Source organism: Pangasianodon hypophthalmus, chromosome 14 (assembly GCF_027358585.1).
Source record: "Pangasianodon hypophthalmus isolate fPanHyp1 chromosome 14, fPanHyp1.pri, whole genome shotgun sequence".
NCBI lineage: Eukaryota > Metazoa > Chordata > Actinopteri > Siluriformes > Pangasiidae > Pangasianodon > Pangasianodon hypophthalmus.
In genome coordinates, this window is record NC_069723.1 from 13426052 (window position 1) to 13451846 (window position 25795).

Consider the following 25795-nt stretch of genomic DNA (forward strand, 5'->3'; position numbering starts at 1 on the left):
TGGAAGGTAATCTGTATTTCCTGTTTCCGGGATTCTTCGCTCGCTGACTGGCTGCCTGTCGGCGAATAAAATAAACAAAGGCGAAGAAAAACCCACATAACCGGTAAAGAGTCAGTCACCTGCAAGCGAACATGGACGCTGGTATGTATGCACTGATATTTCTTAACAACTCCCGCATGTGCTCTGAAACCAAAACTCTGTCCAGACAGACTAATTTAAATAAACGGCAAGTCTGTAGTAGTTAGCATAGCCGGTTAGCCTTTCAGCTAGCACATCCCAGTACACGAAGACGGGCTAAAAATGTGAAATGTCGTTAGCTAGCTGTCGCTCAGTGTATAAATGGTTTATAATGATATGAAACGCAGACGTATTATGTAATTTCTGTAAATAAAGAGAGGAACCAGGATGGAGGACAAGCTGTAAGTTCAAAGGTGTTAGCGAGGAAAAGTTAAAGGAATGAATGGTGGTGTTTCAGGCAGCGGCTTAAAACCAGATCCACTCACTGCCCTGGAGTCAGACTGCATAGTGCTGCTGATTTCACAGTGTATCTCTGTCTTCTGTCACTTACACACACACACACACACACACACACATATATATATATATATATATATATATATATATATATATATATATATATATATATATATATATATATATATAATGTATATGATTTCACAGTATATCTCTGTCTTCTGTCACTTACACACACACACACATACATTTCACAGTATATCTCAGTCTTCTGTCACTTACACACACACATATATATATATATATATATATATATATGTGTGTATATATAAATAAATAAAAGTGAGATCATTCAAGCTCACCCAGTAATATATAGTGATGTTTCAGCTCAATTAGGAGCCATTAATACACATAATAATGACCATAAAGGGCCTATGAGGCTGTGAACCTCTCCGTTGTGTTAATACTAAAAAGTTGCAAGTCACTCTAGCAGCCAACCTTTGGCCTTTTCCATAGAAAAGCAGTATGATCGTCGATTCCCGTTCATGCTTTCAGTCAACAATGCGTATATTGCGTTTTAATTATAACAAAAAAAAACAATAATAATAGCATTTTTATTTATAAGTGTCTTTGAAGATACCTAAGGACATTACAGATACATCACAGAACATACCACTATGTAATACTAATATTACTACTACTACTAATAATAATAATCTTAATCATAATCATGGTGGTTTAGTGGTTAGCACTGTTGCTTCGCACCTCCAGAGTTCGAGTCACGCCTCCACTCTGTGTGCACAGAGTTTGCATGTTCTCCCCGTGCTTCAGGGGTTTCCTCCGGGTACACCGGTTTTCTCTCCCAGTCCAAAGGCATGCGTTGTAGGCTGACTGGTATTTCCAGGTTGTCCGTAGTGTGTGTGCGATTGTGCCCTGTGATGGGTTGGCACCCCGTCCAGGGTGTTCCCCGCCTCGTGCCACGAGTCTCGTGGGTTAGGCTTCAGGCTCCCCGTGACCCTGTGTAGGATAAGCGGTACAGAGAATGAATGAATGAATGGATAATCATAATCGTGATAAAATGAAAATAATAATTAAAGTAAAGAATAAATGCAATAGTCAAACACAAGGAAAGAGAACTGCGTCCTTACATAACTATGAGATTAAGCAGATAACTAAACAGCACAAGGCACAATAAACACGTGCATATGAGTCATTGGGTGAGTGGAAAAACAACAGAAAATGTTTTTTTAGGCATGTTTTATAATGAGAACAGGAAGTGCAAGCATGGAGATGGAGAGGAAATAAATTCCATAGTTTTGGGACGCAAAGCTGGGCTCCTATGATTCAAAGCTGAGAAGGGACAGAAAGCAGATATACTAACAATCCTGAGAAATCCCAGGGATACAACAAACCCGCACACTTCCTTACTAAACATTATGTCCAAATAGCTGCATTTGTGGACATAGCTCAATAGCTTATATATTTGTCGTTGCTGCCGTGCCATGTTTCTCACATAGATCTCATGTGAGGTATTTTAGTGTTATTTATGCAGCAGCACTATTTTCTGTATCCATTCAGCTTTAACTTGATACTTTTATTGTGATATAATGAACCACTGAACCACTATGCATGATTAAGCAATTTTCCAGTGGCTCAGATACAATATCAGCATAACAGCACCGTATATTGTTCGACAATTATAGATAAACTGATTAGGTACCTGGTACTGGACTGACATTGGTATGAAAGGCTGAACTGATATGATGTGATCTGGTGATATTTTGACAAAAATCACTACAGCTGTTTGATCATGTGAAAGTTTTCATTCATGGAAATACACCCACAGAAACTCTAATCAGGACTGTCCATGATGTTTACAGCAATAAAACCTGCACTATTTGATAAGGATGCTCAATTACATATTGCAAGCAGTGATATCAGCACAGCAAAGGTCATTATTGTGATGATTATCAATACAGGTGTACAGATGCAATTCTTTGTTTTTTCCATTTGTAATACTGAGATCAGGACTGGTGTCCCTTTAATGGTTTGTTCCTACCTCATGCCTTGTGTTCCTGGGATAAGCCTCAGATCCACTGTCACCCTGACCAGGTTAAAGTAATATATAAATATAAATATAGTAGCTCGTACTGACCCACTACTGACTTTTCACTTCAATTATAATTATTATAAGATATAAGGTTTTTCTGTGAAAATATGTTTTATGTCATTATTTCCTAGAAAGTAATGGTGTGCTTAAGATGGGCATAATTATCCTAACTAAGCTGTTTTGATGAATCAAGACACTTAAATGATCAGTAAACTAGAATAGAAGTTGTTGTAATACTTCAGAGAATACTCTGCTTTCCCGGTACTTCTTTATATATTCTGTTCTTCTCTGACCTCTATGGTCTGTGCGTTCTTGTCCAGGTTCTCAGGTTTACAGAAGGGTTATGCAATTAAAGCAACTTTGTCCTCTAAATGGACATTGAATCAATCTTCTTTGTGTCTAATCACAGGCCTGAGTGGGGAGAAAGTATCTGCTTTTATTAAGCGTCTGCAGAACGAGCCTCGATATCTGCTGGCCCAAAATGTGTCGACCTGCATCGACCCTCTAGAAGTGTGCCTGCACAGACAGACAGTCCAAGACACAGTGCATATCTTCCAGCACGCCATTCCCGCCGAGGGCAAGCCTATCACCAACCAGAAGAACTCAGGTAACCGAACACAAAGCAAATTCTCCCAACTGTCAGCCTGGAATTTTTTTTTTTCCAAATCACTATAATACTGTTATACACTATTATATATTTATTTTACTATACTTTTATTAGAAAGAAAAGTAGTTATATGATCCTGTTCATATTCTTACAACTTAACAGAACCTACAGTTGCCCTCTTATTGTATTTCTATTTGATTCAATTTTAGATGCTTTTAAAATTGTCACAAATCAGCTTTACAGAAATCCAGTGGCCTCGTTTATAAAGACGAGTGTAAAACAATCTTAAAATGTGGATGTATTATTGTTTCCTGAAAATAGCTATACAAGCAATTTGTAAAACATCCATTTGCATGAAAAAATGTTTGCATGAAAAAAATCTTTCCCATACATGAACAAGTGTATAAACTACATCTACAAAAGTCCCCCAAATCCAAGGAATGTAAGATAAAATCTGATCATAGGAACTTTTTATAAATTATGCTCCTGGCGTAGACTTTAAATGATCAAACTAATTCTTTTTTTTATTTCTGTTAGGGAGATGTTGGATCTTCTCGTGCCTCAATGTCATGCGACTTCCTTTTATGAAGAAGTATAATATAGAAGAGTTTGAGTTCAGTCAGTCCTATCTCTTTTTCTGGGATAAGGTAAGTCCATGTTGCTGTACTTTACTGTAAGGTTTACAGGTTTAGAATTTGCATTTGTGCTGTATAACATTGACCTGTCTAGACAAGAGTACCGTTACTTAATATTTCCATTACTAGCATTACTGTTTCCATTGGTGTTGTTAAAATCTTGCCCTTCTCTTAATTGCGTTCAGTCAAAAGTAATTGTAAAATGAGCATGTGCAAATTCTACAGTTTCTTTATTCCTCAATTTCATCTTTGGTGTATCTGTATGATCAAATTCAGAGTGTGTGTAAATTTCAGCGGACCATTTTAAAAACCTGAAAAATGTTTTATTTAGGTTAAATAATCAAGATTAATATCATCAATATTCATAGCAAGTATGATAAGCAGAGTATACGTAATAACAACAAAGATCAAATTGGCTAACGTTACTAATCAAAATCCAGTAACTTTCTTACTAACGTATAGGTTCAGTGTCAACATGTAATGAATCTGAGGCACAGATGTGGAGCTCATTTTAGCAAAGAGGCACATTTACTTACAAGAAGCACCACGAAGCTCTGAGCTGGATGTAAAATCTCGGACAGACGGACAGTTCAAATACACTCGGATATCACTGTGCATTCTGAAGTTATTACGTAATTTCATATCAACACTAAAACACACACCAGACATGATTTTGTTCATTTTGGTGTGATAGATTTCTTTCACTGTTTTGTTTATATGCTCTTTCTTGGTTAAGGATGGAAACCTAGCTATATTTATGCATTAAGCTGTAATTAAATCTGACCGTTAATTCTGACTTATTTGAGTACTGAAAAAATACAAACCTAGCTATACACAGGGTTCAAATAACTACCTGCAGGTGTGGTTGGAAAACGCTTCCGTTTTCTGCATGATTTTTGACATTAAACACTGAAACTGAAAATTTTCCTTTGCACAGTTTACTTCCTCAGATCTTGGACGCATGTACTATACTGAATGCTTTCTCTCATTGCCTCTCTGCCACAACCTGTATAAATTATGGTGTGTTTCATGTAATGATATAAAGATGTATATGAGAGTAAATTGTGGATGATCTATACATATGACAGTGGACAGGAGCTTGTATCAACACAGCTAAAGCTGATTTGTCAGTTGCTCTCAACTGGTGTAGGCTGTTTCGTGAATAAGACATTTGTTCAGACGTCATTGCGGATGTGCAAATCTGTGCATGTTGTGGTTTTACTAAAAGTAAAGTCCCAGTTTTATGACAACTGGGAGAACTGATACTGTCTCTTATGGTCTTTCTCTCTTCCCCTGTCTCTTATTTGCTGTCTATTTTTCTCAGGTGGAACGCTGCTATTACTTTTTGCACAGCTTTGTGGAGACGGCCCAGAGGAATGAGCCAGTAGATGGCCGATTGGTCCAGTTTTTGCTCTCAAATCCCACCAATGATGGTGGACAGTGGGATATGCTGGTTAACCTTATTGGTCAGTTTACACCACAAATATCCAAAAATATATAAAAGTTTTGTGTGTGTGTTTTCTTTATATTGTTCAGTGAAACATGTTTCTACAAATGACGTTCTTTTTAATAGTACTTCTGCGTTGAATTTCAGTCAGGCTTACTGTTTTTTTGGGCATTATGGGATTATCCATTCAGCACTTTTATGCGAATTTTGAAAATGTGTGGTAAAAAAACTTGAATGGAAATCCCTGAAATTTGGGGGAAAATGGTTTTAAGTTTTGGCTGATGTGGGAAAGTTAATCTATTGATAAGCGATGGAAGCAGATATTTCGAATAAATGATGTAAGGACAGAAGATGTTTCAGTGCTATGTAGTTGTATCTAAACATAAACATGGCTGCAGAGGACACTCGTGCACTGTTTAGAACAATGAAAAGCAAACATATTTCTCTATTTAATTGACTAACAAAAACACTCTGGTTTTCTCCTCTTCCTTTTATGTACACTGGCAAAAAACAGCAATACATTTTGAATATTTTCTCTTTTTATTTCACCTCAAGGCTTTTTACATGACCGTTTTTTACACATTTCTCAATCTGTGTCTACATAGTAAATTAGGAATGCAATGTTTCTTTAAAATAAGTGTGAAAATCTGTGAATGGACACAGTTTGAAAATAGATTAGGGTAATACTTGAACAATATTCGATCATATAGAAGGAAATTAATATTTCTGTTTTCCAGAAAAATATGGTGTCGTCCCAAAGAAATGCTTTCCTGAGTCTCACAGCTCTGAGGCCTCTCGCAGAATGAATGATGTCCTCAATCACAAGGTATACTGCTGTATATTTCCAACATTTAGGTTGACATTTACGAATGTAATGGCCAGCCATCTACAGCTAGAGAGCACAGAACACTGTCCATTTGTTTTGGCTAACTTATTTAAAATACTTTAAGAATGGATTTACACTACAATTTAATGCCAAGTAGTCTCTTCCATGTAGACAAATTGTTCCTGTATCAGCCTGTGTGTCAGTCCTAGATGTCAGTGAGAAACCTGGCCATGATGCAAACTGCAGAAACGACTAGGCTTGTGTTCAGTTCACTTGTGGGCAGCCTGCTAACTTGACCAATGTTAAGGGGTGGAAAGTAATAAACTGCATGTGCTCTTGTTACAGTACTTGAATACATAGTTCAGAGTATTGTTTTTTTTTTAGTACAGTTAAAATCAGTACTTTTACTTGAGGTTCTTAATAAATAAAATATTTAACTGCCTTTATTTTTGATCACTGTTGCACGGTATAAATGATACTGACTATAATAATAAGCCTGCAAGCCTTATTGAAAGATGGTATGTGCAATTTATAAATAATTCAATTTTGAGACACAGTTAGTTATATTAGATGTGTCAAGTACTTTTTCACCAGACAAATGATTTATTCTTATATGAGTAATTTTCTCAATGACTGCTGAATTATTACTGTAGTAGCAATAAGTACTTTAACTCAAGTCAGTATGCTTTGTACTCTTTCCACCCCTGGCTATAATGTCCAATAAAATAATGTATATATATAATGTTTTATCAGGGAGAAATATGCCACAGTCATGATAGTATAAAAATGATTAGTCAAAGGCTATGAGGCACAAGGTCCACCTCTAGATTCCAACTGACACGCCTGAAAGGTAGACATGAATTAAGCAATATCGCACAAGCCAGAGTGCTGTTGTACTGAATATCAGCACGGCTGTAGGCTAAGTGCTGCAGGTAATGACAGCCATGCTGATATTCAGTGCATCACGATTGCGAGAACAGTTCTACAATCAAGAAATTAGCATTAAGTAACTGATGGACTCAAATATTCTGTTTATTCGTTTATTTTTTCTGTTAACAAATAGTTACCAAAGAAGCCACAGCTGGATAGAGTGTTGCATGTTGCCATGCAATGCACAGACTCACTGATAGCCAGCAGTACGTGTAGTAGCGGTTTCAATAATGAACTATTGCTAGAATTGGAATTTTATGTAAACACAGACAAGCAGTGTGATACACACAGTGAAACGTAGCAGTGCTGTTATACTAAATATCAGCATTCTTTGAACGCCGTTTGTCCAATAAAATCAGTGGACCAGAACACACTGTCGTATATATTCCTTTCCGTGTGCTCGCTACCTAGCATTTTGCAATATTAAAAAGTGCTATGGGTATTGTCAAACATAATCGTCATGTGTTTTTTTCTTTTCTTTTTTTAAGCTGAGAGAGTATTGTCTTAGGCTGAGGAACATGGTGGCCAGCAATGCCACCAAAGCAGAGCTGAATGAAGCCATGGACACCATGATTGAGGAGGTCAGTGGGTTTGTTGAATTTACTAAACAAGCTAAACAAAAAAAAAAAAAAAAAAAAAAGGGAAGAAGCCACTACATCCCGCAGTCGGATGAGGGCGCCATAACTCTAAACATGCCTGGCCACAGCCGCAGTGTGCCTGATAATTCAGAGAGAAGACTTTGCTCCTGCATGGTTATTAGAACATTGCAGACAATAGTTCAAAAATAATGAAGAGGTGGTTCCAGGTTTATCAGCCAAAATTTCCTCCCTTTTCATGCAAGCCTGAAACAGAAGAAACTTTACCACAATACATTAGTGATGCTGTAACAGCACCATCAAATTTCACTTTTATGCTATATTACATGGCCTTAAAAATCTTCATTTTTCCAAAAACTGCCTTTACAAATTAAAGCCCCTAATAACTTTAATATCTATCAAATTGTCTTAGAATAATAGATTTTAGGCTAAACAACATGTTTATTGGTTCGTAATAAATAGCATAACACATAACTTCTGTAGTTTAGGGATCCAGACATTGGGGATTAGGACACATGCAAACTGCATAATTAACATATTTATTATTAACAATTTATTACAAATTAAAAAAAAATCTCCCACTGCACATTTCCTGTGTTGGCTGTATATACAGTAAAATAAGCATAAAAATGTAGTTTTAGTAGATGTCTGCTGTCTTTTTTTTTTTTTTTTTTTTTTTTTTTTTTTAAAAACCTTTCCTTAAAAAAAGCCTTATGTTTTGATATGTATGATGACATTTCAGATATAAATCTAGCAAGCAAGCAATCCTTGGAAAAGTATTCAACCTTCTTAAGTCATCAAATTCATCTGGATTATAAATGACACTTTCAGGATTGTTCCTTAGAGTACTTTTTTATTGCAAACTAATATGCTCTTAAAGTAGATTTTCAGAGTCAAAATTCATTACTGGTCAGCAGACATCTTTTAAAAAATAAGTGAAAAATACTGCTTGCATAAGTACTCAACCCCTTTGTACTAGTATGTAATAGAACCACCTTTTGCAGCAATAATAGCTTTAGGTCTGTTGGGTTCCTACCAGCTTTGCACACTGTTTGGGAGTGATTTTCACCAACTTTCCTGACAGATTTAGTTCAGGTTCTTCAAATTGGATGGATGTTGTTTGTTGTCAGCAATTTTCAAACAGTGCCACAGATTTTCAGTGGGATTCAGATCTGGACTTTTACTTGGTCCCTGTAGAACATTCACCTTTTTGTTTTTAACTACTCCTGTGTTCCTTTGGCCTTGTGTTTGGGACTGTTTGTCTTGCTGAAAGGTAAAATTTTAGTTTATTTAGTAGACTGAGGCAGGTTGTAATATCCCCGTGTATTTTGCACCCTTCGTTCTCCTTTCTATTTTGACAAGAAGCCCAGTTTTTGAGGATGAAATTGTCCCCAGAGCATGATGCTGCCACCACCATATTTCACTGCAAGGATGGTGTTAATTGAGGTATGGCCTGTGTTAGTTTTGCACCACACATAGTGCTTAGAAATTTGTCCAAGTACAGTATCTCGATTTTGGACTCATCACAAACCAAAAAAAACACATATTGACTGGGTCACTCTCGTGTTTTTATATGGCTCTTCTTGAGCAATGGTTTCTTTCTAGCCACTCTCCCATATAGTCCTCAATTATACAGAGCTCCTTCAGAGTGACTCACTTTGGCTTCCCTCACCAGCCTTCATTTTCACTACTTTCCTTCAGACTGACAGTGTCTACAATGACAGTTCAACTGAGGTGGTTGTTGCTCAGAAAACAGGAGCTGTTTAATATTTCACAGGTGAAGACCAATTATAAGTCATTTATGTCCTTGTTAAGACAGTATCTTTCATCTGGAGCTCCAGTAACCTGGGGTGTTGAATACTTCAATACTTGTTGACCAATAATTGAAAATTTACTGTAAGAGAACATTTAAAAAAAAAAAAAAAAAAAAAAAAATTCAGACCGGAAGAATATGTGTATTTATCACTGTTATTCAGACAAGTCTGATAAATTTCAGGGGGGTTGAATACTTTTGCAAGCAAATGTCTGTGCTGTTGAGCTAGCAGACATCCATAAATATTGAAAAATATTTAATAGTAAAAAACTGTTTAAAATCTGTGTTTGTAAAGGACCATGAAGCACTTTGCATACATTTCTAAAACTTTTTTGTAAACACACTTTTATGATAATCTCTGTAAGATGCTGCAGTTCTGTATTTAATAGATAATTTTATTTCTGAGTGTTTTTAATAGTATTTCTGTATCACCACTTCTACTGTGGTTTTAAATTGCATTCAAAATGGCATTGAAAAGTCACACACTGATAGGGTAGTGATGCTAGAATGTTATCTGGACTAGTAAATAATGGATTCAGCAGTTCAATTTCACACTCTTTTTCATCCATATGGCTACTTTATTGCCACACATCATTTTAAGAAGACTAGCCCACACCAGATGGACAGCCAGGACTTGAGTTATCCAGACATGATTATCATGCAATGCTTCTGAAATTTGCTTTCAGTATTAAAAAAAAAAGCTGTATATGACTGGACTTATCTTTGGATTTTATGGCTCTGATATTGCTGTATGTGTATGCTTGAGAGAGAAAATGAACATGCACCTCCACGGCTTGATGACAGAATGTTCCACAAACAAGATTGTTATCTCTCAGCGTCTGACACTGTGGCAAAGGCAATCTCCCTGGCAGTATTATTACACCTGCACCATCTGTGCAGAGCAGAGATGCCACACAGGCATGAGTAGCATCGCTTTGACCAACTTGGCAGAGCTGCTGCTGTGTTGAGACACCTCTAACAAATAAAGTAAGCAGTGTTTTAACAATACTTTGTCTACCAGCACTCCTCCACCCTGGGTCCTGAATATCTGATTATACTTTGTCACCTGGCCTATTTGCTCTTGACATGTTCTTATTTGTTGATGAGGTTTCTGTTTGTCCACCTGGTGTGGGTTAGTATTGTTTAGCTGGTGTGCCCATAAAAGAGCCTTTGGAGCATGTGTGAGAGCGTGGGATCTGACTGCTGAGTGATACTGTCTCAGTTTGTTATGGTCTTGTGGTTTGCAATGCCATACGTGAGAGTGAGCACAGGGTTGTATCCAGAAAATAAAACTGGATCACTTGTTTTCTGACAAAAGCAGTCATACATTTTGTAGACTAATTCCACTAGGGCTGAACAATAATGTATAAAATGATTAATTTGCTAAATAGTTAAATGATTGTAATTTATTTATCAAGTGATTATCTTGATTAATTATTGATTATTAATGATTAATGACTCAAGTTGTCATTTTAAATTTACATGGAACTGATTTTTCTTTCACACATATGGATAAGCCTTTGTTTCATAGATGTATTAAATCTTTGAATCCAAATAAGACTGCTCTTAAATCAAATTAACTGAGTGTACCTTTTAAAATTTTAATTAGGCTAAGATCAAATATATAAATGTATCTCACCACAGAATGCAACCAAACCATTAAAATCTTTATGAAGAGTGCATAATGTAATAAACCACAGTCAACAGTGTTAAATCTTCATTTCAAATGTTTTCCAAATAGCTTTAGGTAAACTTACTAGAATTGCGTCCGTTTTAAATAATTTGAAATTAAAATGATAAAAAGAATTCCTATGATGCAAAATCCATAAAATACTTTGCAGCCCTACATTACACTTTATTTGTGTGGTGGTTATTTTATCCAGCAGTGTTTGACTTTGAAATGAAAATGACATTGTATGAACACGCAGTAATTGCTAAAAAGCCTGGTTACACTCTTGTATGTGCAACTGTCTGCTTTCCCTGTGTGTCTATTTAAGCATGTGAGTGTGTGTGAGATTACATGCAGATCAAAGCTGGTCAGCTCTGATCCAGTTTAAGTGATGTTTGTCAGACCTGGTTTCAGAGTCATGGGTTGATGTTGCACAGACTCCATGTGAGGGGCCCGAATGAAGGATAAATTCTTACTCAAAATCATCCAAAACAATTGTCTACCTGCTTCTCTGTACCATTTTTATTTCTCCCTCAATCTGCACCTAGTGTTATCCAAATAGAAAACTAGAGGAAGCATTCATGTATGCAATTTCACACAGGTTTTGATTACTTGCTATTTTTTCACGGAAAGCTCTATTTTGTCTGCTTCTAAGAGACTTTCAAATACCCAAAGATGTCCATTTATTATGTTAGTTAGGAGCAACAATGTTCATTGTCTATAAATTAGAACTCCTGATACAATTAATCACAATTAAGATCTTGTTTATAGTTTGATAAGGCATGCCAGGTGTTTTGGTGCTTGGCTTAAACTAAATGTGTAGAAAGGCTATATTGGTCATCTTGCAGTGGTATTTTCCATTCTCCATACATCATTTGTGTTTTTTTCACTTGTTTTTGAAGGACTTTTGCTGATTGAAATGAATATGTTCAGTTTGTTGGCCAGCTTCTGGGGCAGGTCATTGTAATTATATTTTGTGTAATTGTATGGACTCATGCCAGCCATGAAAAATAAGCTCATATGCTCTAAAATTTCTTAATTGGGCTGCATTTGTTAATGTTCTGTTTACAGCATGAAAGAACAGAACAAACCATTCAAATCAAACAAGTCCATTTCTCACCCCTGTATGGCTATCTCGATCCCATGCATCATCTGACAATGCTGTAAATCAGTTTGATTGTTTTTTCATATCACCCCTATAACTAGTGGAATGCATAACTCTTTAGAGAATTATTAACACATGGTGCTGCATTGCATTTTACATTGTTGACCTATTTGGTTCTATACAACTGAGGACATGTTTGGGCAACAGAAGCAAACACACAGATTTGTGTGCGAGAGTGGCTGCAGTTGTTGAGGGAACAGAGAAGAATGGCCTGAGAGATGGACCAGTGTTTACTGCATAGACTATGCAAAGTGGCTGTATAATCAGTACTACATGCTGTGAAAGCACGCCACTCTCTAGCTTCCCCAGTTAGGCCCCTTGGCTTCACGGACATTGGGTTAACAATCAAGATGTTGCTTGAACTTGCAACATAATCATCACCATCAGAGCTGCTGACTGAAAAAGCTGGGAAGCTCATATCTGCTCATCATGAAGGCAAACTGTGCTCCTGGGAGGTATATAAGTGTTCTTGTGTTCTTTGGTTCTTTTTTGAGTACTGGTCCTGTGCAGTCCAGCAGTGGGCACCATGCAGAAGTGGTGTGAGGAAAAGAAAAGAGAGGGTGAAGTACTCCAGTTATGCCTCTTCAGGAGGCAAATACCACTGTTGCCTCTCCAAGAACCAAACACCCCTGCTCTCCGAAGATGCAATGTTCATGAGCGACTGCCAAATGGCACATTAGCCCACAGTTCATGACTGCCTGAACAGGCGGAGAGACATATGGACAGCCAGATAGGGCCCCAGCTGAGTCTCATAAGCACACACCAGTGCCCCCCCCTTCAATAAAAAATTGTACACATCCAGGCCTCAAGGTATATTGGTCCCATCGAAAAGGAGGCGCCTAAAACCTGCAGTTAGAGCTGAAAACATGTGCTTGAAAGAGAACTTTAGGTCACAACTGTATCTGCAGTTCTCTTATCATGAGGCAGGAGGAAGTCCGGTCTCTATGCCTCAGTCGTCACGTTTGCCAGCCAGTCATGGATTGCATAATCAAATGTTGCTTCTGGAGGACAGCATGAGCAGTCATAACCTAAATATTTTATTTTTGGTCCTACAAACATTTTCTGCTGCTTGTAGATTGTGCAGCAGGTGCTTGTGATCACAGATAAAGCAGTAACTTGGACGTGCTGGAAAGAAAAGCAGAAACTTGTGTGGCCTTGTCTGCCTGTGATCTAAACCTTCCTCACGCCACCCACTACGATTCTGTTTCCTCCAGCTCATCCTCTACAATGCTTCTTATTGTTGTGCCTGGTTGGAGAGTGTCAGGAGGTGGTCACACCTTAAAATAAACCTGAACAGTTTCTAAAGACAATACACACATACACTTGCCAATCTTGTTGGACAGAAATAAATGCGGATGTCACATAGCCAGATGCTTAGCTCGCAAATTCACAAACATTAAATGTATCTTTTCTGTCATTAATATTAGCCAAGTTAGCAGCACATGAGCAGCAGGCTGTATAGCCACCTCTGTGGTAAAATTAAACAGGAGACTTTTGATTTCACTGAGAACTACAGGGGCAACTGTACTAAGGGATAAATGAGAATTTGTTCAGCAGTCCTGATTAGGAGAAAGGCTTCTGGTAGGTTGGCTAAAAGAGATTTAGCACTTCATGAGATAGTGATGAATTTTCTTAAAGTAAAAGATTCAGTACAGACTTGGTGTAATCATCTTCCGTACCACTCAACCCTCCCTGGATGAGCCTCTCTGCTTTTCCTGCAGTACGATGACCACTCGGGCCACAGGCAGGTGTTTCAATATTGACTCAGTGACTATGTTCTGATGTCAGTCAGGCCTCTGCCATTGTTCTGTACAACAGCACTTTTCAAAGGGCAGGGAAATGGAAGAAGTGCGGGTGCCAGTGTTGTATTTGGATGGAGCCAGACATTTATCTAATCTGCCAAGGAAGAGCAAGGGTGTGAGGAGGGGAGCATGAGGTTGTTTGTGCACTTGGAGCATGTGGGTCCAACACTGGGTCAACAGTGAGAAAAAAGGGATGGGCACTGTTAGCATTTACCCTTCGCCCAAGGGGACTGGACAGTGAAAACAAACTGAGAAATTAATGGCTCACTTTACGGGAGAGGGCTGGAGTTGGAGGAATGGACATACAAGATGGGGTTCTTGTGGAAATGTCTCCATCTTTCTATTTCTATCTGTTGAAAGCAGTGGGCTTGAATGGCCATGGAAAAGCTGACCAACTGTAATTTGTAGAGCTCCATTTTCATCAGATAAGTTATATTTTGACATGTCTATTGAGTCTGGAATTCAGAAACAAAAATGATAGTTGGTGTAAAACATGCAAGGGATATGCAGATGTGTGCAAACTTTTGTGTGCGTGTTTGTGGCTGACACTGACGCACTCACATACTCTCACATACCTTATTATGGATGAGTTATGCTCTGCTGTGTGGAAGTGGTCTATCAGTACATATAGTTCATGGCTTAAGCAGGGGAGGGAAGGAAATGCCAAAGATAACTCTAGGAGGCTGAAAAACACAAGCAGTTTGAGCCCAACTTGGGGAGTTGTAGCTGTGATTTATATATTCCCAATCTGACTCAGAAAAAATGCTTGTTAATGAACTCATGTTTTTCATTAGAATATCTGAGCAGGAAAAGCATGAAACTCTGCAGAATGATAGATCCAAGGACTGAAGATACAAATACCAGATCTACACTCCACCATCTGTACTTTATCTCAGAGTTCTCTATTGTGTTTTTTTTGGGTGCAGGTGTTTCGAGTGGTTAGTGTGTGTTTGGGAAGTCCTCCAGACACTATCTGTTGGGAGTACAGGGACAAGGACAAGAACTTCCACCGTATAGGGCCTTTGACCCCTAAGGAATTTTACATAGAGCATGTCAAGCCCCTCTACAACCTTCAGGACAAGGTACAGCCCTGAACAATTAAACATTCCTCCACATTTCTTCACTATCAGTAGTATGAATTATTGGCTGTGATAACGCCTCGTTTCTTTTCAGGTGTGCCTTGTGAATGACCCCAGGCCTCAGAATCCCTTTGGGAAGTTGTACAGCGTGGAATACTTGGGAAACATGGTGGCCGGACGCAGCACACATTATAATAATCAACCCATTGAGCTCTTGAAGAGAGCTGCTGCTGCTTCCATCAAGGATGGAGAGGTACGGCATGCGTTTGTGCATTCTCTAGATACCATGTTCTGCAGTTGACTATTGCTCTTGATTCAGATGATTCCTGAGATGAATAGTCAAATATTTATTGTAACTTTGCTTATTTTAGACTAATCAAATGGCTATTTGATCATCATGGCTTTAAACTGAGCAAAAATACATGTGGGACCCCAGCACAAAAAGATACACATATAAACTGCCAAAAACACTGCTGTTGTTAGCTATTAGACACAAACAGTATTTGCTCCATGAGAATTTATCCCCAGGTCAAATCTAATTGATGACCTCAAGTTTAAAGGAAAATAAGAACAAACATGATGGAATTTAGCAGTAATTGTTACTGTTGTACACTGTCTTCTTTCCTTGTAATCATTGTCCTGCTTACAAGTGTCTTTTATTGTGTTCTCTCTTGATCTCTGACAGGCTGTGTGGTTCGGCTGTGATGTAGGAAAGCATTTCCATGGCAAACTGGGCATCAACGACATGAATGTGTGAGTGTCATCAGTATTCTTATTTACAAATGTGAGAAATGAGTGTGAGAAACTGAGCGTCGCTGTGAGCAAGTGTGTGTGGTATGACATAATAGGCTTATAAAAAATTCAAGTTACAGCTTCCTGAGGTGACTTCAGTGTTTTGTTTTGTATATCGGTGCATAGGTTTAACCATGAGCTGGTGTTCGGTGTGTCAGTAAAGAACCTGAATAAGGCAGAGCGGCTGATCTATGGAGATTCCCTGATGACCCATGCGATGGTCCTTACTGCAGTTACTGAAAAGGTACTGAACACACAAGGAACAACTTGAAGGGACTTTAGATAAAAATGATAATATGGCTAGGGAATGGAATACTGGCTTTCATGTTTGATTGGTGGCCATGGTAGCATTTTCCCTGTACCCTATAATACACAAAATTACACAAAAAGATACTGCAAAATTACAGCACTATGTAATGTCATGACTAGTAAAATGAAGTAATGCTACCCAGTGGGTTACAACCCTGCATATTTTAGTTAAGAGCCCTTTGCGTCCATCTCTCTCTCTCTCTCTCTGTCTCTCTGTCTCCCTGTCTCTCTCTCTCTCTCTCTCTCTGTCTCTCTCTCTGTCTCTGTGTATTTCCTTTCTATCCACTCTGTTTACCATTCCTTTAATCTCCAGTACTTGAAATTACTGTCAATTTCCCCTATAAATGACGACAGCTGTGTCCAGAGTTTCCACTCTCTCCCACTAATAGCTGGGTAAGGGTTGTGTTCCACAATTGCAGGAGGGAAGGAGGGAAGTTTTGCTCTGGAAAACCCTAAGGGAAAGAGAACTATGAACCAGAGGGGCCATATGCTCCAAAGTCCAGCGTGAGCTAAGGGAGTACTTGACACTGAAATATATGGTCCTCATAATGCTGTTCTTGCTGATAAACTGCTAATGTAGAACTGGAGCCAATATACTGTAGTCACAGAACCCTTGGGACACTTTTGATTTATTTATGATGTTCATTATAAAGACTGTCATACAATACAATCTACAATGTCTGCGTTTTCTGAGATTGCTTGTGCATCATTGGGACATTTTATCTAATTCATATGTGATGAATAATTTCTTGGATGTAATGCTCAATGGAGTTCACACATTTTACCATGAACCTGACAAAACATTGTAGGGTTATTTTGAGTTTTTAACCCTCCTCGCTCTCTTTTTAGGACGGGAAGGAGGGATGCTACAAGAAGTGGAGAGTGGAGAACTCCTGGGGAGATGATCGTGGGAATAAGGGTGAGGTTTCTCAGAGTGTAGTTAGTCTGCCTCGCACGCTACTCGCATGCATTATATAGTCTGAAGATATTTGTCTTTCCAGATGGGCTAATTTAATTTGCAAAAGGATTACATCCCGGAGCGCTCCTCCTCTCCTTTTTTATGAGTTCATAATTGACTCTTGGCTGAGGAAATCTGTCTCATATGTGATTTATCTTTGATTCTGGAGCCCTGACTCACTCACTACATTGTTTTCCTTTATACTCCTCCTGTATGACTCTAAGCAGAATGACAGGTTCTGGAACTTTCATGCCTCCATGAGCATCAAAAAAGTATACATTTTTGCCATCATGAACGGCATTTATACACTTCAGTACAATATCTAAAAAGTAAAGAAACACTCTTTTTCCTGTTACAATATGGACGTATTCTTTATCTTAGTGGTGCAGTTTAATTATATTTTTATACTATTGATATTTTGCTGTACAGGCAAAATTTAATTTTCTATCAATCTTTAAATATTGTCCTAATCATTATTTATTGAAAAGAAAATAATGGTTCCGTGTTTGAAATAATTAGTCCCATTCTAATTACCTGGGTTTTTTGTATACAAAAATAAAAATCCCATCATACCTGCATATAGCATATAGACCTATTTTGTATGTCGAATGCAAAAAACCAAAACAGCCTTCCTTCAAAAGTAATAAAAGGAATAGGTAACTTTTGCAGTGTGAGTAAGCGCATATGCGTTCACACTCACTTTCTCTTCATTAAATAAGCCCTACATTCCTGCCCAGATTATGAAGTTTTTTTTGTTTTTGTTGTTTTTTTTTTTTTTTTAGCTCAGTCATGCTTTGCAGATCTTTTGCCTTCAGGCTGAATCATCATCTGTTTAAAAGTTCAAAGGTTGCTGAAACCTCACAGAATAATATTTTATTATTCTATAAACTGCTGAAGAATTCTCCGGTTTAAAGTGCAATAATGAGGTATTATTTCAAATGAATCATGGCTGTACATGAGTACATTTTCATTTGAATAAATCATGCCATTTTTGTGGCTTTGAAGCAATATTTGCTTCACAGAAGGGAGACATTGTTGGCCTTGGGAGAGAAAAAAATGTATGCTTGAGGTTAGACGGTCAGCAGCCCTCAAATTTGTCCTAACAGTTGTCTCCCTCCAGAGATTAGACTGTAATGAGATATACTAAAGAGGGAAGAGGGAAGAGGAAAAAAGCCTCAGCTATGATTGATTATTTTAGCCTCATTGCTGTCCTTTTTTTGTGCATTTAGGTGTTAAGCCAAATACAAAAATGGGAACATTGCTGACAGATTCTGACAATGTTTATACTGCTATAAAGAGCTCAGTGGTGGCTGCTGAGGCTTGTACATTTTTTCCTATTTAACGTGGAATGATGAATATATATTTAAGTGTTCTGTCATTCTAGGTCATGGCCCATTCAACAAAACAAAAGAAACTGCAAGCCAGTTTGCGTGATCAACATGCAGTTTTTGCTAGTTTCTGACAGTTTTAGATAGGCTACCTAAACATGTCTGTTATCCATTCCTCTGCAGTCATGCAAAAGATGATAGCAAGGTGCAATAGAGTATAGCAATGTGGAATAGAAATACACAGACATCCACAGTGCCTACAAACAGACAGCACACACACACAAATTAGGGGATTGCTTCCAACATCTGCACAACTCTCTGTGATTAGCCGTGTAAAATAAAAATGCATGTCTACTGCATGGCAGGAGCAGTTTCTCAGGGTGAGATGTTTGTGTGTGTTTGTGTATGTATGCATGGCTGACATGTTGGTGCTTTCTAATTCACCACCCCGACCACATCCCTTGAGAACCATGTCTAAAAGTTTCCTGCCAAGTGCCACTTCCTGCTTTTTGTCAAACTTCAGCACTTCGATAATAATAATCTGAAGCTAAACGCCTACTGTACATCGTTACACACTTGTGTGAATATGTCTAAGTGCTGTCTGCTGGCTTATCAGATAAGGAGAAGGAGAGATGTGTGAAAAGAAGTGTGGTAGATTGAGGATTTCTAAGGGAGAGGCTCCTTCCCTCCAGCAAAACAATTGGGAAGGTGCTGATGGAGAGAAAAGGGATCACTGAACTTGTTTAACAGAACACTCACTTTTAACATTAGGCAACCAACAAAGCAGTTCCTTGAAAATAATCAGCTTGTATGTGAATTGCACAGAATTCTGAAAAGACCATGAAAAGATTTACATTTTTAATGGACCTATAAGTAATTGGACAGTTGGCTGCTTAGCTGTTCCATGGCCATATGTATTATTGTGTTTTTCTCATTATGTCATTAAGCATGGCATTTGCATTTGGAATCTGTTAATTATCAATAAGAAGTCCAAAGAGCTGTCACTGTCAGTGAAGCAAGCCATCATTAGTCTGAAAAATCAAAACAAACCTGTCAGAGAGATAGAAAAAACAAAACCTGTGGCCAAATCAACTATTTGGTACATTCTTAAAAAGAAAAGAATGCAAATGTGAGCTCAGGAGCATCAAAATGTCCAGAAGACCACAGAAAACAGGTGTGGATGACAGAAGAATTCGTTCCCTGTGGAGAAAAAGACCTTCACAACAGTTTGCCAGATCAAGAACATTATCCAGGAGGCGCATCTGTGTCAATGTCAACAATCAAGAGAAGACCTCACCAAATTAAATACAGAGGGTTTACGTCAAGATTGTAAACCACTGGTAAGCCTCAAAAACAGGAAGATCAGGTTTTAAAAGAAACCCAGGTTATGCATCTTTAAAAAAAAAAAAAAAAAGAAAAAAAAAAAGCTCATGCAGTTCCAGAACAATATCCTGTGGACATCAGTGTGTACCAGAATGAAAAAGGAAAAGAAAATTATGGGAAAGGGAAGGAACAGCTCATGATCCGAAGCATATCACCTTATCTTATGGCATGGGCATGCATGGCTGCCAGTGGAACTGGTTCCCTTGTATTTACTGATGAGGTGCCTGCTGATGAAAGTAGCAGGATGAATTCTGAAGTGTATAGGGTTATATTATCTGCTCAGTTTCACATATAAAAAGTGCTGTAATTCCTACACTATTCACTGAATTTGGATGTAAATACCCTCAGATTAAAGCTGAAGGTGTGCACTTCTGCAATTTTATTCATTATTTAATTTCGTCTTCTGTATAATGTGTTAGATAGCTACAATAACATGTCCAACTATTTATGGACTGTACATACAACATCAAAACATGTAATTTTCATATTATTATGATGATATACTTATTTTGCATACGGGGAGATTCTTTCATTAAAGTGTGCTTTGGAATGGGCTTGTGTTATAGAGAAATACTGAGAGCACTGGTTCCCATGGCATTAGCAAGAGTCCATGGCTTTAATATGATCAATATCCTGATCTGGAACAAGTCTCTGAATTTATCACAAATCACTTGCAAGTCAGGGGTAAGTTGCATGGCTATAGATGAATGTACACCGAATATTTACAGGAAAGTCCATGTTTGGAAAGTTATCTGATCGATTCTTGTTGAGCTCATTCCTGTGAATACTGAAGCTCAGGGAATATGGAGTCTTAATTTGAGACAATACTTCTACAAGACACCCTCCTGTATTTGTGTACATTCATTCATTTACTATCTTATGCCAAGTTCAGTGTAGAAACTGTGCTGTAAATTTTCAAAAACTTGAATTGTGATTTTTTTTGCACCACAGCTTTAATCAGAAGCATATATTATTTGAGTGTAGATTTATTAAGTACACCTTTTAATATACAGATGTAGCAAGAAGTCAACTTAAGTCTACTAGTTTGTGGATGTTATTAAAACTTGAGCAAGCTGTTTTCAGTCCACTAGTCTCCTCTCTCATTCTCTTCTCTCTCTCTCTCTTTCTTTCCCCCCGGTTTTTCTGTATATGTACCTAATCTCAGCTTTTTTCCCTCCAGGTTATCTGATCATGACGGACGAGTGGTTTTCGGAATATGTCTATGAAGTGGTGGTGGATAAGAAGTTCGTCTCCCCTGAGGTGCTGGAGGTCATGCAGCAGGAGCCTGTTCTTCTCCCTGCCTGGGATCCAATGGGAGCACTGGCATAACCATGGAGACTGAGCATGTCCAATCCAACCTCAGCCAGGTCTTTTTGCCTCCACCCTTCTTGATGGTTTTTTTTCCAAAAGAGCCTGTTCTAGATAAAAAAAATAAAATAAAATTTTTCCTTTTTTTTACTGGACGTCATTTGTTATCTCATTTCACTGGAATAATCCTTCTCATTAAAGCCAGATGTAGCGATGTGATGAATTAGATAATGCTCCAATGATGAAACAATCACTGGTAATTAACATGGAGCAGCATATAAAAGTAAGTCATATGTACCTGGGTTGATGGATTGATCATCTTTTCATAAAACATTCAGTGCAAATCTGTAAATCATTAATTCAAACCTGTTTTAAAGTTTACAATGAAGCCTTCAAGCCTAAATGTGTACTGCAGAACAATAGAAGCCATCTACCATGATGTTTTATAAGCATGATGATTTTTATTATTTTTTGTTTTACTGCATTTGTTAGGAATGATCAGACTAAAGGGTGAAGGAATAATCTGGTGCAGAAAGGAAAGTCTGCTATGAAGGCCTTTTATCCACTAAGGTAATGCGCTGATTTGTAGTGGAGCAGTGTAACTATAAGCTGAAGGTGTACTAATCAGGGAGTGATTTATTTTTTTTTTTTTGCTGCCATGAGTGGTAGATCATTCCTCCTTTCCTCTCACTGTACTCAAGTACTGTACTGTGTTCAAAATCTGGAGACAGTGAAGACGTGACAGATCTCTACTGATCACGTATGTCAGGGATCAAACATGTCCTGGAGGAATTTGCTGGAAATGTATAGTTGAGGTCATGGAAACACCTGGCAAATAAATAAAATGTCCTGGAAATATTAATGAGGGCCTGTTAAACCAATGGGATTGCTGCCTAAAGTGTATTTCTTCTCAGTTGACAACACATTTATATAATTAAAAAATATCACACGAACAAGAGTGCTGTTATACTGAATATCAATATATCCGGCTGTAGGAATGAGTGCCGCAGGTGATCACAGCCATGCCGATATTCAGTACAACAGCACAATTGCGAGTGTGATATTGCTTTTAGACAACGGTTCTACAAACAAGAAATGAATATCGAGTAACTGACACTTCAGGATCAATATGGACAAATATTTTGTTTAAATTTTCGACAATGGAAATAATTCCCAAAAAAGCCACACAAGAGACTGACAGCCCATAGCAAGTGTAGTAATGGTTTCAGTGTAACAAATTACTGCTAGAATGGGAATGTTAGGTAGTGAACACAGACAAACGGAATGATACAAACCGTGAAATGTGCCAGTGCTGTTATACTAAATATCAACACTCTTGGAACACTGCTTGTCCAATCACATAGGTGGACCAGAACTAACTGTTGTATACATAAAAATACATACCATATAACATCCTATTGTTGAACAGGGAGTCTATTTAGATATATTTATGTAATTTTTATTTTACCCGGAGAGTCCTGTTGAGATCTCTTTGCAAGGAGACCTTGCCAAGAGGCCTCATTTTGACCCAATTTGGATTTTATGGTCAGCCTGTTCCTGTTTTCGTGGAATGCTTGAACTCCAAACTTCTACTTGGTTATTTCATGAGAAGGTAGGGTGATTTTGAAATTGCTGGAACTTAACTGTCTTTTTAAACTTAACCAACCTCTGACTTTTAACACTAATTAGGCCTGAATTTCAGTTTAAAAAATATATATACAAATTTTTTTTTTCAGTGCCATAATTTAAATTTTTGCATGTCTGTCACATTTAATTGTTTTAGAACTTCAAACAAAATATAATATGAGAAGGGACCATTTCATTTATAGAAGAAAGAAAATAATCTAATGCCAGCTGGCCCTGCCTGAAAAAGCAATTGCCCCCTTAGTTACTCAATCAACCAATTAATCAAATTTAATTGATAATTAGGTTCAGTTAGACTAGACACATGCAGGCTAGATTACTGCCAGCAATGTTGAATCTAACCATCACTTAACGTTTGCAGCAATGTGAAGTAGGCTAAAAGGTCTCAGCAAGCAAGCAGCACGAACTGTGCCACGAACAAAAAATAATTCCAGAAGAAACGAGAGAGAAAGTTATTGAAATGTATAATTCTCAAAAGGGTTACAAAGCCATTTTAAGGCTCTGGGATGGTGAGACCCAAACTGGAACAGTGGTGAATTCTCTCAGAAGTGGCTGGGCTACCAAAATTCCTCCAAAAACACACTGACAACTCTCATAGGAAGTAACAAAAAGTGACTTCAGATGAGATTAGCATTCATGATTCCACCAGTGGAAAGAGACTGGGCAAAAATGCTATCCACAGAAGAGTTACAAAGTGAAAAAACACTGCTAACCCTGAGGAACAGGGTATTTGACGAACTGTGGAACAACACCTTGAACAACACCTTGAAGAACTGTGGAACTCTTTGGAACACATGGGTACCATTACATCTGGCTTAAGCTGACACAATATTCCACAATAAGAACATCATACCAACAGTCTAACATGGTGGTGGTAGTGTGATGGTGTAGGGATGCTTAGTCTCTTCGGGCCTTAGTTAACAGAAAACAACATTAAGGTTTTGGAGTGGCCAAGTCAAAGACCTGACTTGAACCCCATTGAGATGCTGTGGCAGGACCTTAAATGGGCACTTCATGCTCGAAAGCCCTCCAGTGTGGTTGAATTAAGGCAATTCTGCAAATAAGAGTGGGCCAAAATTCCTCTCCAGTGATGTGAAGACTGATCTCCAGGTATCTGAAGCATTTGGTTGGAGTTTAGGAGGCAATTACTTTTTCATATGGCTGATATACACTATATGGCCAAAAGTATGTGGACACCTGACCATCACAACCAGATGTGCTTGTTAAACATCCCTTTCCAATACTATGGGCATTAATATGAATTGAAATACTCTTCTAGGAAGGCTTTCCACTTGATTTTGGAGCTTGGTTGTGGGGATTTGTCCATTCAGCCACATGAGTATTAGTGAGGTTGGGCACTGATGTTGGACAAGAAGGCCTGGTGCTCAGACCCCATTCTGAATCATCCCAAAGATGTTCAGTGGGGTTGAGGTCAGGGCTCTACGCAGAGCACTCAAGTTCTTCCACATCAACATTGGAAAACCATGTCTTTATGGACCTCGTTTTGTGTGCATGCTGGAACATTAGTTCCACTGATAGGAAATTGTGATGCTACAGCATACAAAGATATTCTAGTCAGTTGTGCGCTTCCCACTTTGTGGCAACAGTTTGGGGAAGGCCTACATATGGCTGTGATGGTCAGGTGTCCACATACTTTTAGCCTTATGGATGGATGGATGGATGTTGTATAACCTTTTTTCTTTCAATAAATGAAATGATCATTTAAAAAATGTATTTGTGTTTCCTCATGTTCTTCTTGTCTTATGTTACATTTTATGTGAGGATCTTTTAGCATGACAAATATCCAAAAGTAGTTTTCACATAATATGCAAGTGAAGTTTGTGCATGAGACGCTGTGTATGAGTCAGTCCATTAGGGGTCAGTAAAGGTCACATACTTGACTCTAATGTTAAGCATATCAGCCGGTGTGAGTCTCAGATAACCTGTGAGCAGCAGTCATTTATACAAGTTGTGTAAAGTCCTGTTAGATTATTTTCTAAAAATGGGGGAATCTTGTTTATGAATGTGGCTACGTGACGTTCCACAGCTCTAGAGTAAGTGTCCTCCAATCCTTGCTAATCTGGGATCTGTAAATTTTTGCTTTTTAATTTCTTTCCTAAATAATCAAATATCATGGCTTAATTGTTCCCCATGAAGAGTTTACTCTCCAGATACTATAGCATCTATACTGGATCTATATAAATACAAATAAAGAAATACCTATTTAAGAATATAGCCATCAATAAGCAGTTTATTAAACATGTACTAAAGCTCAAGTGCAAAATCTTTTACAGAATTCCCTGTTTCAGATTGGGATGCTTGATTCAGCCTGAGGGAATGCACGCAAAACAAGACATCTGTACAGCATTTTATATTCAATAAAATGTTCAGCCCCTCATAAGAAATGACATTATTAGACTATTTTGCATGGATGTAAAATTCCTGTTTGGCACTTTGTGGAAGATTGATTGTGTCTTACTTGGCCTGATGGGGGGATGTACTGCTGTGAGAGGTAGTTGGGCCCCATGCAGTAGGCCAAAAGGGAAGCTTTAAAGGGATTTTAAGAAGTGTATTGGTTGTTGGCAGCGCCTTAACGTCCTTGTCCCATCCGAGAGCTTCCAAGAACCCTTACTCCGTACAGTGCTTTTTGCAAAAAAGCACTTTGACTAGACTTCTCACACTACTCTCTCTCTCTCTCTCTCTCTCTCTCTGCAGGTTTTCTACATTTTCAGTTCAGCCACTTATTAAGAATTTTAGCAAGCACTTGAGTGACACTGATGGGATTCAAGTGTCTGGTTCCATTCTATAAATCCACCCCGCTTTAATGAACTCTTCACCTATTTTAGATGTTGACTAGTCTGTTTCTCCGCCCTCCTCTCTCCCTCCCTGCACTCCATTCTCTCAGCTTGTTGAGGATTAA

The 25795-nt window shown here is 38.1% G+C and overlaps 1 protein-coding gene across 1 annotated transcript; it reads left to right on the forward strand.

Moving 5' to 3' along the window:
* Nucleotides 1–21381, forward strand: blmh (bleomycin hydrolase). Its single transcript, XM_026924921.3, has 12 exons — nucleotides 1–141; nucleotides 2994–3191; nucleotides 3729–3838; nucleotides 5151–5292; nucleotides 6011–6099; nucleotides 7518–7610; nucleotides 15001–15156; nucleotides 15248–15406; nucleotides 15839–15906; nucleotides 16072–16189; nucleotides 17104–17173; nucleotides 21104–21381. Exons 1-12 carry the CDS (start codon nucleotides 132–134, stop codon nucleotides 21250–21252), a joined length of 1362 nt encoding a protein of 453 aa, XP_026780722.2. The 5' UTR covers nucleotides 1–131; the 3' UTR covers nucleotides 21253–21381.
* The last annotated feature ends 4414 nt before the right edge of the window (nucleotides 21382–25795 follow it).